Genomic DNA, 14,325 nt, shown 5'->3' on the forward strand with positions numbered 1-14,325 from the left:
CAAGGTGGCAGGTGGCTGCCAGGACAAGAATTTTGTCTTGTACGTCAACCTTCATAACTATAGGGAAATGTATTTTTGTTTTGCAAAACACCAAGTCCATGTTGATTTTTAATGGTAGCATTAGAAAACCAATACAACATGAGAAAAAAAGAATCATAATTTAGTCCAAATAAGTAAAGGTTTATAATTCACCTTCATATATTTATTTAAAAACTTAAAAGCTACTTTTTTTTTATGGTGAAAAAGTGTGTATTTGGATTTGCCAGCTGGACTCAGTTTAAATGATCCCAATTTTGTTGGCAACATCCAGAGCATCATAATCAGGAGCCAACCGAACATACGCCTTCTTCTCTCCGTCAGGCCTTATGAGGGTGTTGACTTTGGCCACATCAATATCATAGAGTTTCTTCACAGCCTGTTTGATCTGGTGCTTGTTGGCCTTGACGTCCACAATGAACACAAGTGTGTTGTTGTCTTCTATCTTCTTCATGGCTGACTCAGTGGTCAGAGGGAATTTGATGATGGCATAGTGGTCAAGCTTGTTTCTCTGGGGCGCGCTCTTCCGAGGGTATTTGGGCTGCCTCCGGAGCCACAGGGTCTTGGGCCGACGGAAGGTGGGTGACGTGCGGATCTTCTTTTTATGGCTGTGGACGCCTTTCAGCACTGCCTTCTTGGCTTTCAAGGCCTTCGCTTTGGCTTCGGTTTTGGGAGGGGCAGGAGCTTTCTTCTTCGCTTTCGGCGCCATCTTGGCGAAAAAAAGCTAAAAGCTACTTTGTAATTTATGTTTCTGTTTATTTAATTCCTATTTTATAATGGGTAAGCATCAGGAAAAAAAAAAGACTCAGAAAAAAATGGTTGTCTTAGTGTTTCTATTTCTGTGAAGAGACACCATGAATACAGCAACTCTTCTAAAGGAAAACATTTAGTTGGAAGTGGCTTACAATTTCAGAGGTTTAGTCCATTATCATCATGGTGAGATATGGATGCATGCAGACAGATGTGGTGCTGGAGAAGGAGCTGGGAGTTCTACATCTTTATAAGCAGGCAATAGAAAGTGAATTAAATCTCTTTGAGCATAGCTTCAGCATAGGAAACTTTAAATCCCACACCCATGAGACACTTCCTCCAACAAGGCCATACTTATTATAAGAGTCACACTACCTAATAGTGTCACCACCTTTAGGGGTCATTTTGTTTTAAACCACCACATTGGTTAACTGGTATATGAAACTCAGGTCTTTGAGCCTGTTTACAGTAGTGTTTACCTTCTGAAATAATCCAAATTATCAATGGGCTGTTCCAAGAAGATCTGGTTATTTAAGCTTATAAACATGACTGGTTTTCAGCATAGCAGAATATTTCAACAAGCTTTCTACCTTAATTATATTATTGTGATCTGTGAAAACGTTGACTTAATTGAAAATTATCATATAAAATTTATTTTAGCAACTGCAGCATGGTCTCATATTTCCTGTGGTTTTGCAAAATAGTGGTTGAAGCAACCAATCGCAGTAACCATGTCATATAGTTTAGGTTACATTCCTTAATGATCAGATTTTTCCAAGTGGAATGTTAAGGGATCCTAATTGTTGCATATTTTTATCAGTAGAATTGTGAAGAAGGTTGGGAGAATTAAGTTTTCACTTGAAAAGGGAGAATCTAATGTCCCTACTATGATTAAAGAGTTGGTTTGCTTGAGTTCATTCTTCTACAAAGTGAACAATCACTAGCTAAGGTAGAAGTTTTAATGTAATTAATAAATGTGTTTGTATCTGCTATGATTTCTCTTTCCTTTTTGCACATTCCACAAAGCTTATCCACATGCATGTCTATTTTCTTCACTGGCAAATTCAATCTCTCTGTAAAACATACTGCAATTCATTAAATATTCCAAGTGCCAATTTTGCTAAAGTGCATTCAGTTCATTCAAGCTTCATAAATAACCCTATCTCTCTCTTTTCCATCTTCCAGAAGAGTTTAATCTATTTTCCTTGTCTTTCTTTTACTACAGGATGTTTAATGATACATGGTTAAGGTTTACCTGAGGTTTTCCAGTAGTTCCACAAGATTAAGTCTCCTGAAACACACTGTTCTATTCTACCCCTATTTTCTATAAAACTTAAAAAAAATTAATTATGTGTGTGTGTGTGTGTGTGTGTGTGTGTATGTATTTGTGTGTGTGTGTGTAAATACCTATGCCAGAGGACAAATTGCAGTATCAGGTTTTCTCCTTCTACCATGTGGATTCTAGATATAGAATTCAGGTAACTAGAATAGGTGGCAAGCACTTTTACCCACCGAGCCATCTTGCAGACTGCTTATGCTTATTTTTATGGAGTAAAGCTGAATATTCTTTGCTTGCTTTTGATAGAAGATTATTTTCTAGACCATGCCACCTTCATTACCATCATCATGTATTTTATTATCCTGTCACTTGGGATTCCTGTCTTGTCTTATGTGGAAACAGCCACAAAAATTTCAGCTCTTGCCAGGTGTTGGTGGCACATGCCCTTAATCCCAGTGCTTGGGAGGCAGAGGCAGGTAGATATTAGTGAGTTTGAGGCCAGCCTGGTCTACGGAACTAGTTCTAAGACAGGCTCCAAAGAAATACAAAGAAACCCTGTCTTGAAAAACAAAACAAAAACAAAAAAACACCACCAACATCAAAAAACTACACTAATTAACTAAATAAATAAAAGTAAAAAGAAATAAGTACGCACTATTTTCCAGCTCAGTTAGGCAGGTTTTGTGTACTAGAGCATTACTGTAGGTTAACAGTTTGCAGCAGTGTTAATGAAAACACATGCAAAACTGCACACACAGTCTTTTCTTCCTCCTTAAATAAGTGCCCATTAAAAATAACTATATGATAATTAATGACTAAGGAAAGTAGTGTCTGTGGATGGTTTGTCAATATTGTAGCTGGGTCATTCATCTGTGGAGCAGTGATATTCACCTACTCCCTCCTCTGTCATGGAGATGTAGAGTAGTATTTCACTTCTTATTTTAGTCACCTTCTCAAGCATTATTTTAAACAGGCTAACAGGGCCCACCACTAAACTATAGAAAGGAACCTTTCTTTGATGATGACTTCCTAATGAAGGTATTCCTCATTCCAAATGGACTTCAGAAATGCACCAATCCTCTAAAATTAATGCCCCCTAACTATGTGGGTAGAAACAGCTAATGAATGTTAAATTAAGTTGCAAAATACCTAGAGAAATGGGTGATGTTTGTGTGACATAGATTTTAAAACACCCCTTGTTGACCCTTACAAAAGTAATATAAGAGCTATTTGAGATATTTACAATGGGTGTCTGTAGCTCTGAGTCCTAATTCCCAAAGCAGTGTTTGTGAAATATTCTGCTTCTGTAATCCACATTTCTATGGGTTTCTTCAGGCAGAGACAGGCAAGAGGGCAAGTTCAACAAGAAAATTTCTTGCTTGGGGACTCAAGGTATGTGCAGCCCATAGAAAGCAGGAAGCAGATGGATTAAGTTACTGGAAAATTAGCTCATTTTATCACATGACATCAAGCATCCATACTACTGGCCCTATTTTCAGAAAATCAGAAAACAAACATAAAGATGCTTTATCATTATAGTGACGAAATGCACTTATGTTGGATTTTTTTCATTGAAAATATTCTTTTAAAAATTAGTTCTATTCATTGATGAAAATTGTGCTGGTTTCAGACTTCTCTGTACTGAGATCTTACATATTTATAAGTTGGTGGGGAAATTTTTTTAAATTAAAGCTGTAAAATAAACATAGTTGGAGAGCTAACATACAGACTTTTACTTCATTTACATTCATTACATATTATGAGTTTAATTACCTTCCTCAAATAATACTGGTCTGAAGGAAAGATTCTGAAGAAGGTATACTTCGATGATGATTTTATTGATTGTGACTGATGGATGGCATCAACATTTCATAGTGAAGAATCATGGTTTTGTTACATCAGGAAAATTAAATTGGGAGAGTTATTTTCTTTCCCAGTGATAGTGGCAGTTAGAATATTTCACCTGTAATGAGATGTGTGCGTTATGTGCCATCGTGAACCACGGCTCAGCCATTAAATATATGTAAATGAAGAGAAACACAAGAGAGCCCAGGCATAATAACGTGCAGAACAGAGAAATGGATCCTGGAAAGTGATTAATTTATTTGATGATGCCTCAAGTGAGGAATTTTAGGTCACAAATGAAGTGACAGAATGACAAATTACCATTTTAAAGAATTTACTGGGCATCATTACTGAACAATTGTCAGGTAGTTTATGGTAGCTGAGAAGATGGTATAAATATAGATCTTTTCCTTATCTGAGTTGAATTATTAATCACCTTTTTAAAAATCTTTGTGAGTGATGGTTGGCTGTCTGATTGGAAATAATGTGTTCTACAATTTTAACTAAATTCTAATATGATATGTAACAGGAATCTTTACAATTAAAGTCTCAGTGGAGAGTGGTGGGAGGTTTACAGTCAATTGCAGTTTTAATGTGATAGAAGAGGATGAATCCACTGGCATATTTCAATAGATTTCCTTAGGTATATCATCCCTGCTGTGATGCTATTCAAATGTTTACAGTTTATTTTCATTTGAAAAATGACATTCAGATGCTTAAATTGTTTTCCTTGGTTTATTAGTTAATGAAAATGAAATTCTGGTAATTACTATAGTTTTGCAGCCTGCCACATTATTTAAAGTGAAGTGACTGGCTTTGTCAGCTGCATTGTAAATGTCATCTTCCCATGTTTTGTCCAATTTTTGTTTGCTTTATCTGTGTCATGTCCCCTCTCTGTCTATATGTCACTGTATCTAATGCTAGGAAAAACCAGCATGTAGAAGAAACAGGCAGAATCGTAAATAAAGACATTTTCACATTTCTTTCATGCTTTCCTAATTAATCTTGCTTTGTAAATGGCATTAATAGGAAAAATAAAAATAAAACTCAACATTAGATGAGAGTAACTCAGTACATTTGAGATCTGTGTCAGGATTAAACCAGTTTCTACACCTGCTCATATGTGGCCAAGTGTGAGCCTCTTAGATCCACTATATTTATAATTACAATTATTAGATAAAAATTAGAGAATTTTAAAAATAATATTGGTTAGATATTTAATGGAATATAAATATCTAGTGAACTATTTGGAGAGAATATCTCTAAAGCAAATAAATAGTACTTCCTGTCCTGGTTTCAGATGTATCTATCCTACATGGCTCATTATTCACCCAGAAAGAAAAAACAACAAATAGAAAGCAAAACAAAACCCTACAGATTTGACTCCCTTTTCCATATTATGTGTGTCTCATTTTGCTCTTGAACCATTCTGAAATTACATGTAAAATTTAAATAAACATTCCCCATGTTATCCATGAAATCTTACATTGCTTAATTCACAAGAAATTTAAAGTTTGAATATTCATGCTCCTTTTTGACTCATTTTGCTTTCACTGTTCTGATCTTCTTGTTGGGAGACACTCTTTTTCCAGATCTTTCTGTCATAAAAAGAAAAAAAGAAAAACTTTTTATTCTTTACCTCTAATATCATGGTTCAATCTCCACTATGCACATGAAGTTTTGGGAATGAGTTAGGGGATAGCAGCACTGATTTAGGATGATATACCCCTTTCTCTCAATGGTGCCTATGTTTCCTTTGACAACCATAGCATCACATTACAGGGTAATGTACTCTTTCTCCCATTAGACATGACCTTACTTTTCAAATGTCTTTTTTCTTCTGTTCTTGCTTGCCACAAAAAAACACAAACATGCAAATAGATGAATGAGGTGTTCCATAAAGAAAATTCAAATCTCATATGAAGTACTTTGGCAGAATTGAACTTATTTAACAAAGCACCGTTCACAGTGATAATAAGTGTATCTTAAAGGATGCAATGGATGCCTTTTGTAAATAGAGCCCTGGTGCACACTTCAAATTCTTTTAATCCTTGCCAGCTTGAATCAGCTGACAGACAGAGTGAGAAACAGAGAGAGAGAGAGAGAGAGAGAGAGAGCGAGAGAGAAACAGCGAGAGACATTTGACTCTAAACAGATTTTAAAACGTAAGAGAACAGTAAAGAACAGATTTTAATTAGTTTGAGCCTACAGGAAGGAAGATTTAGTGCAGTTAGAGACAGTGACCTTCTACTCTTTATGGTTTAGTTGTTTGAATGAGGAATACAGCAATCCGTCAGTTAAATGGCATTAACAAATGCCCAGTATATTCCAGGTGTGCACAGGGAAAGCAATGTGTGAGCTATACCCTTAAAGATAAGTCAAAATGTAATGATAATTCACGTCCATCATTAAGGAAATTTTCTCCAATTCATGTACAGCTTTTTGGGCGCTCAGAAATGACACTAGCAACTGCTTGTAGGAGTGGGCATAGGATCAAGACTCTACTTAACCAAGGCTTGATGTGGAGTTAAAGCTGCACAAGCTAGAGAACTTGTCTTAGGGGTTTAAATAGGGATGTTGGGAATGAGAACTTTTCCTTTGTCTGAGATACAAGGGGAATGTAATTGAAGTGTGATGTTTCCATTACTTTCTTCTGTTCCATCTGAAAGGACATCCACAGACCTAGAATGTAAGAACACTGTTCAAAGACACCAGGAGTAGAACACTGGAGAGAGGAAGGTATGTAACAAAAAATGAGCAGAGAGTCACAAAGGGAATGAGAAATGGATGCAAACCTAAAAGTATATAAGCAATTAACATCATGAACTCCATGAGGACAGCATGATAATAACCTGAGGTAAGAGTTCCTTTGTTGACTTTTGAAATTTTGTGCTAGATTTAGGATTTCAAGGATCTGTATATACTAAAAATCAAAGAAACAGTCTGATGTTTTTTAATCAACTAGAACATATCCTCATGATCTTAAATCACCTGTGAGAGGTACTCTAACCTTGTCTCTAGCATGTACCATTCTTTTAATGGAGGTGATAGTATGAATAAAGAGCCATAGGCTTATTTGATAATATACAGGGATGCCTTACCAATCTGAAGTTTATATTTTGTTGCATCTCATGCCAAAAGGGCATACGTAATTACTTAACTTTTCAGAGAGATTGATACATTATAGGAGTAGTATATCTCTGATTCCCTTTCTTCTTCAGTTTCTTTTCTAAGTAAACTGCAGACTACAATTCATGTTTCCTAAATCTTAAAACATGTACAACAATATTCAGTGATTATTTATCTTTTTCTATTAAAGTAAATGTTACATACATATATCCTTGCTGAACTTTTATAAGTGTATAAAAGCATTTGTATAACCCAATCATATATCCCATTGTTTATAGGTCTGATGGCTTGGATATGAAGAATCCTCTGAAAGGTTCATGTGTTGAAGGCTTGATGCCTAATGCAGCAATGTATAGAAAAAGACTTTGGGGAAGAGATTATTAGAACATGAGAGCTTGTATTTAAACATGAGTTAATCTATTGATGGTACTAGAATTGGATGGCATTACTAGGAGATGGTATGTACTTAGAAGTCAGAATACAGTTAAAAGGAGGTAGATAGGTATGGATAGGCATCTGATGGGCACTTTTTGTTTCATGTCCTTCTCAGTTTCTTAATTTTCTCATTGTCATGAGGTGAAAATCTTTGCTCCGCAATAGGCTTTCATGGGATTCTGCTTCATGAAATCAAAAAGAAATGAGTCTCTTGATCATTCACAAAAGCCTTTGAAGTGATGATGCAAATAAATTTTCGTTCTTTTTAGTTTTATGCCAGGTGTCTCATCATAGCAACGAAAAGCCATCCAATACAATATAATTATTTTTAATTAGAAAATGTCCTCATCCCTTCTCCTGTCAATGTTCTTCTAAATTCTCAAAAGGAAACCATGAATGATGGCATAGGAGTTTTGCTTTGATTTTCTCAGACAGAATGTCATGTAGCCTGGGTCTGCCTCAAGATCACTGTGTATACATGAAGATGAGCTTGAAGTTCCTGATTATCCTATTGATACCTCTGATATATTCTTGGATCACATGTCCAGTTTTTATGGGATGTAAAGATAAAACACAGCTTTTTGTGCATAAACCACATTTCCACCATCTAGGAACATTTCTAAGTATAGATTTATTTTGCCTTTATCAAACTTTGTAGAAATAAAAAAACACAGCATATACTATTCTGTGATACTATGTGGTACAAAAATATTTGCTGAGATTCAGCTTTGTTTCATACAACAGTAAATAGTTTCTTTTTATAGACACCATTCTATATATTTTTCAATTTCCTTACCTATTCTTCTCTGGCATGGCGGCTTTTCTAGTTTGTGACTATTTTGAAGAAAGCTACTATGGATATACCCTTTTGTGGACATTTTACTTATTTTGGATAACACCCAAGAGTAGACTTGTTAAATAGGAGAGAATATGTATGGTTATTTAAAAAACAAAACAAAACAAGCAAACAACACCAGACCTCTCAAAAAATAAAATTCCTATGACATTTTATAGTTATACCAACAATAACATTTCTGACTATTTTACTACCTCTGTGGTCAAATATGACTTTGTCAGGGATTTTAATTTAATTTAGGTTCTTTTGAGGTTTTACTTTCTTAGAGTTTTCTTCTAAGAAGAAAAAGACATTGTCTTCATGCCTTCAACTACTTTCTCTGGGATCCTTTTATCTTTCTTATGTTTTAAATCAGCCTCTTAATATATTCCAGTACCTTCCTCCTCAAAAACCAAAGTGACCTAAAATTACATTAAGACATCTCTTGTAAATTATCATACTGTTTTTCTCCATTAAATTTCATTAGCTGAGTGTCATCCACCTAATCAAATTGAAATGTTCCACGTTTGGGGTGACGTTTCTCCCTCTGATACTGGCCTCTCATTTGTTTGTTCACTGCCCACTCCATCATCAGAGAACAGTACTACCTCCTGTGTCCTCAGACATTCATCTGCTAGTCAACCATATTGATGCTTTATTCTATCTCTGGACCATACTTCCCTCTGAGGTCCACCTGCCTGTGATGCAATGTACTTATTCAGGATTAGGATAGCTCAGTCAAATCTGATATCTAATTTTGAAGTCTTGATCTTTCAAACATACTCCTCTAAGATCTTTGAAAGTATTGTCTCTTTTGATATAGTATCTTACTATGTGGCCTTGGATTACCTAAGACTCACAAATTGTATACCTTTACCCCCAGGTGCTAGAAGATAGGTATATGTCACACTGTTCTTTCCCCCATCATTATTAATCTCTGCTAAGGTGTATATTTCCTATTCTTCCCATCTAAAAAAACACACAGAGAGACACACAAACACACACAGTTATATAACACAGACACCTAGACACACACAGACATACAATACATATTAATAGTCACACATACACAATACACATACTGATATGCTTACACCTATGTGTGGCAAATCAAATGAAAAAAAGACACATAAAAGAAAATTATAGAGCAAATCACTTATAACCATAGGCACATAAGATTATAGAGTATCAACCCATGATATCTATCAGAGCCAATTGCATAAACCATGAAGCATTTCCTTCAGAAGTTAGAATGATTTAAAATTAGAAAAGTGATCAACTTAATTTTCGATCTTCATAATTTCACAAAATAAAGGGGATCTAATAAAAGTGTGCAGATAAAAGTAAGTAATGAAAATATCAATTTGTTTTTTATTTTTTGTTTTTTGTTTTTTCTTTTTTTTCTTTTTTTTTTTAGATATAATAAAGTTATCCTGTTACTAGCATTTCTTACTGGATAGCTCTATCTTAAACATTAACCTACTTCTATTAATCTAAATATTTCCATGTTGTCTTATCTTATGAGAGAGAGGGCCTGGCATTGTTCTCTCTAGGCCCTACATCTTGAATCTCCTCCCTACTTCTTCCTCTTTCGTCCTCGTCTCCTAGTCTCAACTATCTTGCTCTCCTATTGGTCAACAGTGCTTTATTCATTAACTAATACTAGAAACATATTTACAGAATGATATTTCCCATCATCTCCTCTTTTCTGTCTAAAATAAAAAGAAGGGTTTTAACCTTAACATAGCAAAATATATAGCAAAACAGTTATCAAACAAGAACCACAATTAACAATATTTAGTCCATAAACATTTAGCAAGATTTAAAGAATGTATTACATTATCTATCCTATCTTTGTGAGTCTGAAGTCCTATATGTAACATCTTTAATCCTATCTAAGGAAAATTATAACCATAACTATCTGTCTTCAATTCCATCAAAGACCACAGAAGGATAATATATAAACTCTAGAAATGACAGAGACAACTTTCCTGGTCAGTCACTCGAAGTTCTTCTATAATGTTCCATCTTAGTGTGTCTGTCAGACTCAGAAAAGCAAGAAATTTAAAATGTCCCACCTGTGTTGTCAGTTTGTCAGTCACTTTTCTCTGTGTCCTGCAGACTGTCTGTCAGACTCTTCCATGAACCAGGAACCCTGTAGCAATGTCCATCTTGTATCAGCAGTCACTTTTCTGTGGGTCCTGTATGTCCAGTTTATACAGCATAAAGTTGAATAGTCCAGACAAGAGCAGTATCTTGTCCAAATGGTTAGTCTTGCCATATTGAAAGTAAACTTCATAACACATTTCTTTAAGGTCCATCTTCCTTTATGACGAAGGTGGCGTTGCCAGAAGCAGTTATTTCTCACTGTTAAGAAAAACCCTAAACCACTTTACCACTTTAATTGCCATATTCTGTCAGTCTTTGAAAGGTTTGAAGAATACCTATCCATCTCAAATACCTCTTGAAAACCTAACTAACTTAACTCTAAGTTTTTACTATCATAGGTCACTATCTATAATCTGTACTAAATTATACATTACACTTCTAAATGAGCTATATAAACACTATACCTAAACGAGGGAAGAAATATACATATCAATAAATGAAAATCCATTCTAAAACAAAGTATTCATACCTATACCACAATCCCCTTTTTACCTTTAAAGAGATTGGTTGTAGTCATTAAGCATTTAAACTAACCTCATTTAAATTAAAACAAACATTGATAGACAATATTTGGGAATTTGGGTGTCATTCTTTCCAAATCACTTCCTGCTGAGAGGGGGTGCTGTCATGGTTATCCTAAGAAGATGCAGAAATCCTGGCTGTAGTGGTTGCAAAGCTGCCTTGTCCCATGGTCATTGCTCCAGGGGTCTTACTTGATCAAACCATATTAGTCTGGAGGGAATACACAACTTTTTATTTTCTGTGGAAACAAAAATAGAAATCCTTTTACCCCATAAGCTTTCCTTGAACTTAAATTTTGAAGTCAAAGCATTTTTAAAAATATATAAATTGGACTAATCAAGCAGCATTTATTTTAACAGTTGTTATTTCCCCAGCAGTCAAACAATTTAAAGACAATACAATAGCATGCAGTATCCAGACCCTTTTTGTGCTTTTCATCTTTATGTGGCTTTTTATTATTCTATTTCTTCTACTTCTATTTTTTTTTTTTTTTGGAGACAGGGTTTCTTTGTGTAACTTTTATCTGTCCTGTAATTAACTCTGTATACTAGGTTTACTTTGAAATCACAGAGATTTGCTTGCCTCTGTCTCCTGAGTGCTAAAATTAGAGGCATGTGCCACCACACTCAGCTAACTTTCTTTTTAATATTTTTTAAGCCATTTAATCCTCTTTCTCTCTCTCTCTCTCTTTTTGCCCCCAAGCTTACATATATTTTAAAACACACTGTAAACCCTTATCGGTTTTTCTTAATCTGAATCTGTCTTTACTGCAAGTCTTTATCTGTTTGTGGCCAAAAGTCTTTTATCTGGTAAACAAGATTGCTAAAACGAAAGCCATAACTGGATTAGCCACAGTCTATCCAAGATGGCAGTGATTACCTTTACTGCTGGAAATGAGAGCTATGCTCACCACCTTTGTCTACGCTGCCATCCAGAAGCATATTGCCAGCTTTAAGATGTAGTCACTGCCATTGCCAGCTCTTGTACATACCATTAAGTTGTTAGCAGAGCTATTTAAAAGCATTGCAATTTTTTGACACTCATGGGGAGTCAGGAAATCTCCCATAAAGGAGACAGCAAGTCTCTGCTTGTTTCTAGCAAAACAGAGCCCAACTGATAAAAATGCTCTTACCAAGAAGCCTTGCTTGTCTGTGTTCTTTTGTTTCTAAAACCCTTTCTTAAGCTTTTGTTAAATTTTAAGTGGAAGTTCTTATTAGCCACATAGCAGGGCAATTTTGTTACGAGCATGTTTTCCCACCCGCCTGATCCCACAGCCAAATGACACAGAGAAGTGCTATATTCGATATAAAGCTATTAGCCTGTTACTAGCATTTCTTATTGGCTAGCTCTGTCTTAAATATTAATCCATTTCAATTAATCTAAATATTTCCACGTGGTCTTATCTTACCGGAGAGAGGGCCTGGCATTCTTCTCTCTAGGTCCTACATCTTGAATCTCTTCTCTACTTCTTCCTCTCTACTCCTCATCTCCCAAAAATACAATTTGCATTAAAAAATAAATCAGCTAATATAACACACTAAGAATATATGGGGAAATTTAAAAGCTAAGTTACTTTTTTAGTGGATACAGCAAACCATACCATATATACACACTTAACGACTATGTAAACCTTTGTGTTTATGAGTGTGTAATATATTTTGTACATATATGTGTATGGTATTTTGGATATTTCCTCTCTGTCTTTTTGTTTTGTTTGATTAAAGGTTTACCTATTTTGTTCAATTTCTCAAAGAAACAACTCTTTGTTTCAATGTTCTTTGTATTGTTCACTTTGTTTCTATTTTATTGATTTCAGATCTTAGTTTGATTATTTCTTATCGTTTACTCCTCTTAGAGCACATCAAGATTTCTAACACTTACCAACACAGCATTGCAAGTTGAGTATCATTTTCTATCCCTTCTACTTTCCACTTTCCCCACCATAATTCCCCACCATTTGATTTTTACCTTCTATGAGATAAATCTTTTTAGAACTCACATGAATGGAACCATGTAACTTGATTTTCTCCATTATTATTTCTCAGAATACAATGAACTCTAAGTCCATATTTGTTGACATAATGACAATGTTTCTTTAACTTATGGATGATCACTCCACTGTTGTATATAGGAACCATGATGGGGGATGTCATTCTGTAAATGTTTCTCTTATTGGTTAATGAATAAAACACTGTTGGCCAATAGGGAAGCAAGATAGGCAAGACTAGGAGACAAGGAGGATTCTGGGATATGTACTAGAGAGCATTCAAGATGTAAAACATTAGAGAATAGAAAATTCACACTGGGATTAATGAATTCTCTCTCTCTCTCTCTCTTTCTCTCTCTCTCTCTGTGTGTGTGTATGTATATATAATTACCATACTCTTTTGGGAAAAATGGTATTAATGGTGTTTATACTCAGATGCTTAAGAATACTGATCAATTCTGAACCATTCAACAGACATTCTACCAAGATGAAACATGCAATTTCATGTTAGTTTTGATTGGCATTTACAGATGGGAGCTGATGATTACTATATATTTACATATATGTTGTTACTTGTGTGTCATCTTGAGTATTTTTTATTGATTCATAATTGTTCTCTCCTGATCTGTTATGTATGTGGTTGAATTTTGTTTATAAAGCCATATTATATATTAGGTAAATAATAGAATCTGCTTTGTGTATTTTATTTTTTCAGGAGCAATTAGTAATCCCCAACTAGGCAAAAATTACTTTACTTCTTCAAATATTTTCAGTAAGGTATCTGTGTCTGAATCAGCCTGGAAGATATCATCCATATTAAAAAAAAAAAAAAACTTGTAGGTTGAGGAAACAGTTTATGAATCATTTTCAGTGTCTATTTTACAAAATATTTGCATAAGGTGACCCTTTTAAACAACCTTGGGGAAAATATTTCCACTGATACTTTTTGACAGGCTGGGAATTATTGTAAATAGACACTGTGAAGTCAATTTTGTCTCTATCCTGTTCTTGTAAAGGTATAGTAAAAGAAGCAGTCTTTTAAATCAAACACTATAATAGACCATGATATGGTTAATAGAGAAGGCAAAGGAATGTAAAGAGCCCACTGGCTGAATCAATTTATTTATGGATTTTAAATCTGTTAACATTCTTTATTTCCCAGACTTTTTTTTTTTTAATATAAAAGACTGGTAAATGCTTCAATATGTTCAGCATTTAGCTTCTCCTATACCAGCCGTTCTAGTGCCTATAATTTTTCTGAAGTCAAAGGTCACGGTTCCACCCATACATTTTAGTCAGGTCACCATTTATGTAGGAGATTTTGTATGTAAAAATGAA

At 34.7% G+C, this 14,325-nt stretch overlaps 1 protein-coding gene across 1 annotated transcript; it reads right to left on the reverse strand.

The window, feature by feature from the left end:
* Window positions 1-235: 235 nt before the first annotated feature.
* Window positions 236-750, reverse strand: LOC127222114 (60S ribosomal protein L23a). Its single transcript, XM_051184000.1, has one exon. It carries the CDS (start codon window positions 743-745, stop codon window positions 278-280), a length of 468 nt encoding a protein of 155 aa, XP_051039957.1. The 5' UTR covers window positions 746-750; the 3' UTR covers window positions 236-277.
* Between the last annotated feature and the right edge of the window lie 13,575 nt (window positions 751-14,325).

The sequence above is a fragment of the Phodopus roborovskii genome, unplaced genomic scaffold (assembly GCF_943737965.1).
Source record: "Phodopus roborovskii unplaced genomic scaffold, PHOROB, whole genome shotgun sequence".
Taxonomy (NCBI): domain Eukaryota; kingdom Metazoa; phylum Chordata; class Mammalia; order Rodentia; family Cricetidae; genus Phodopus; species Phodopus roborovskii.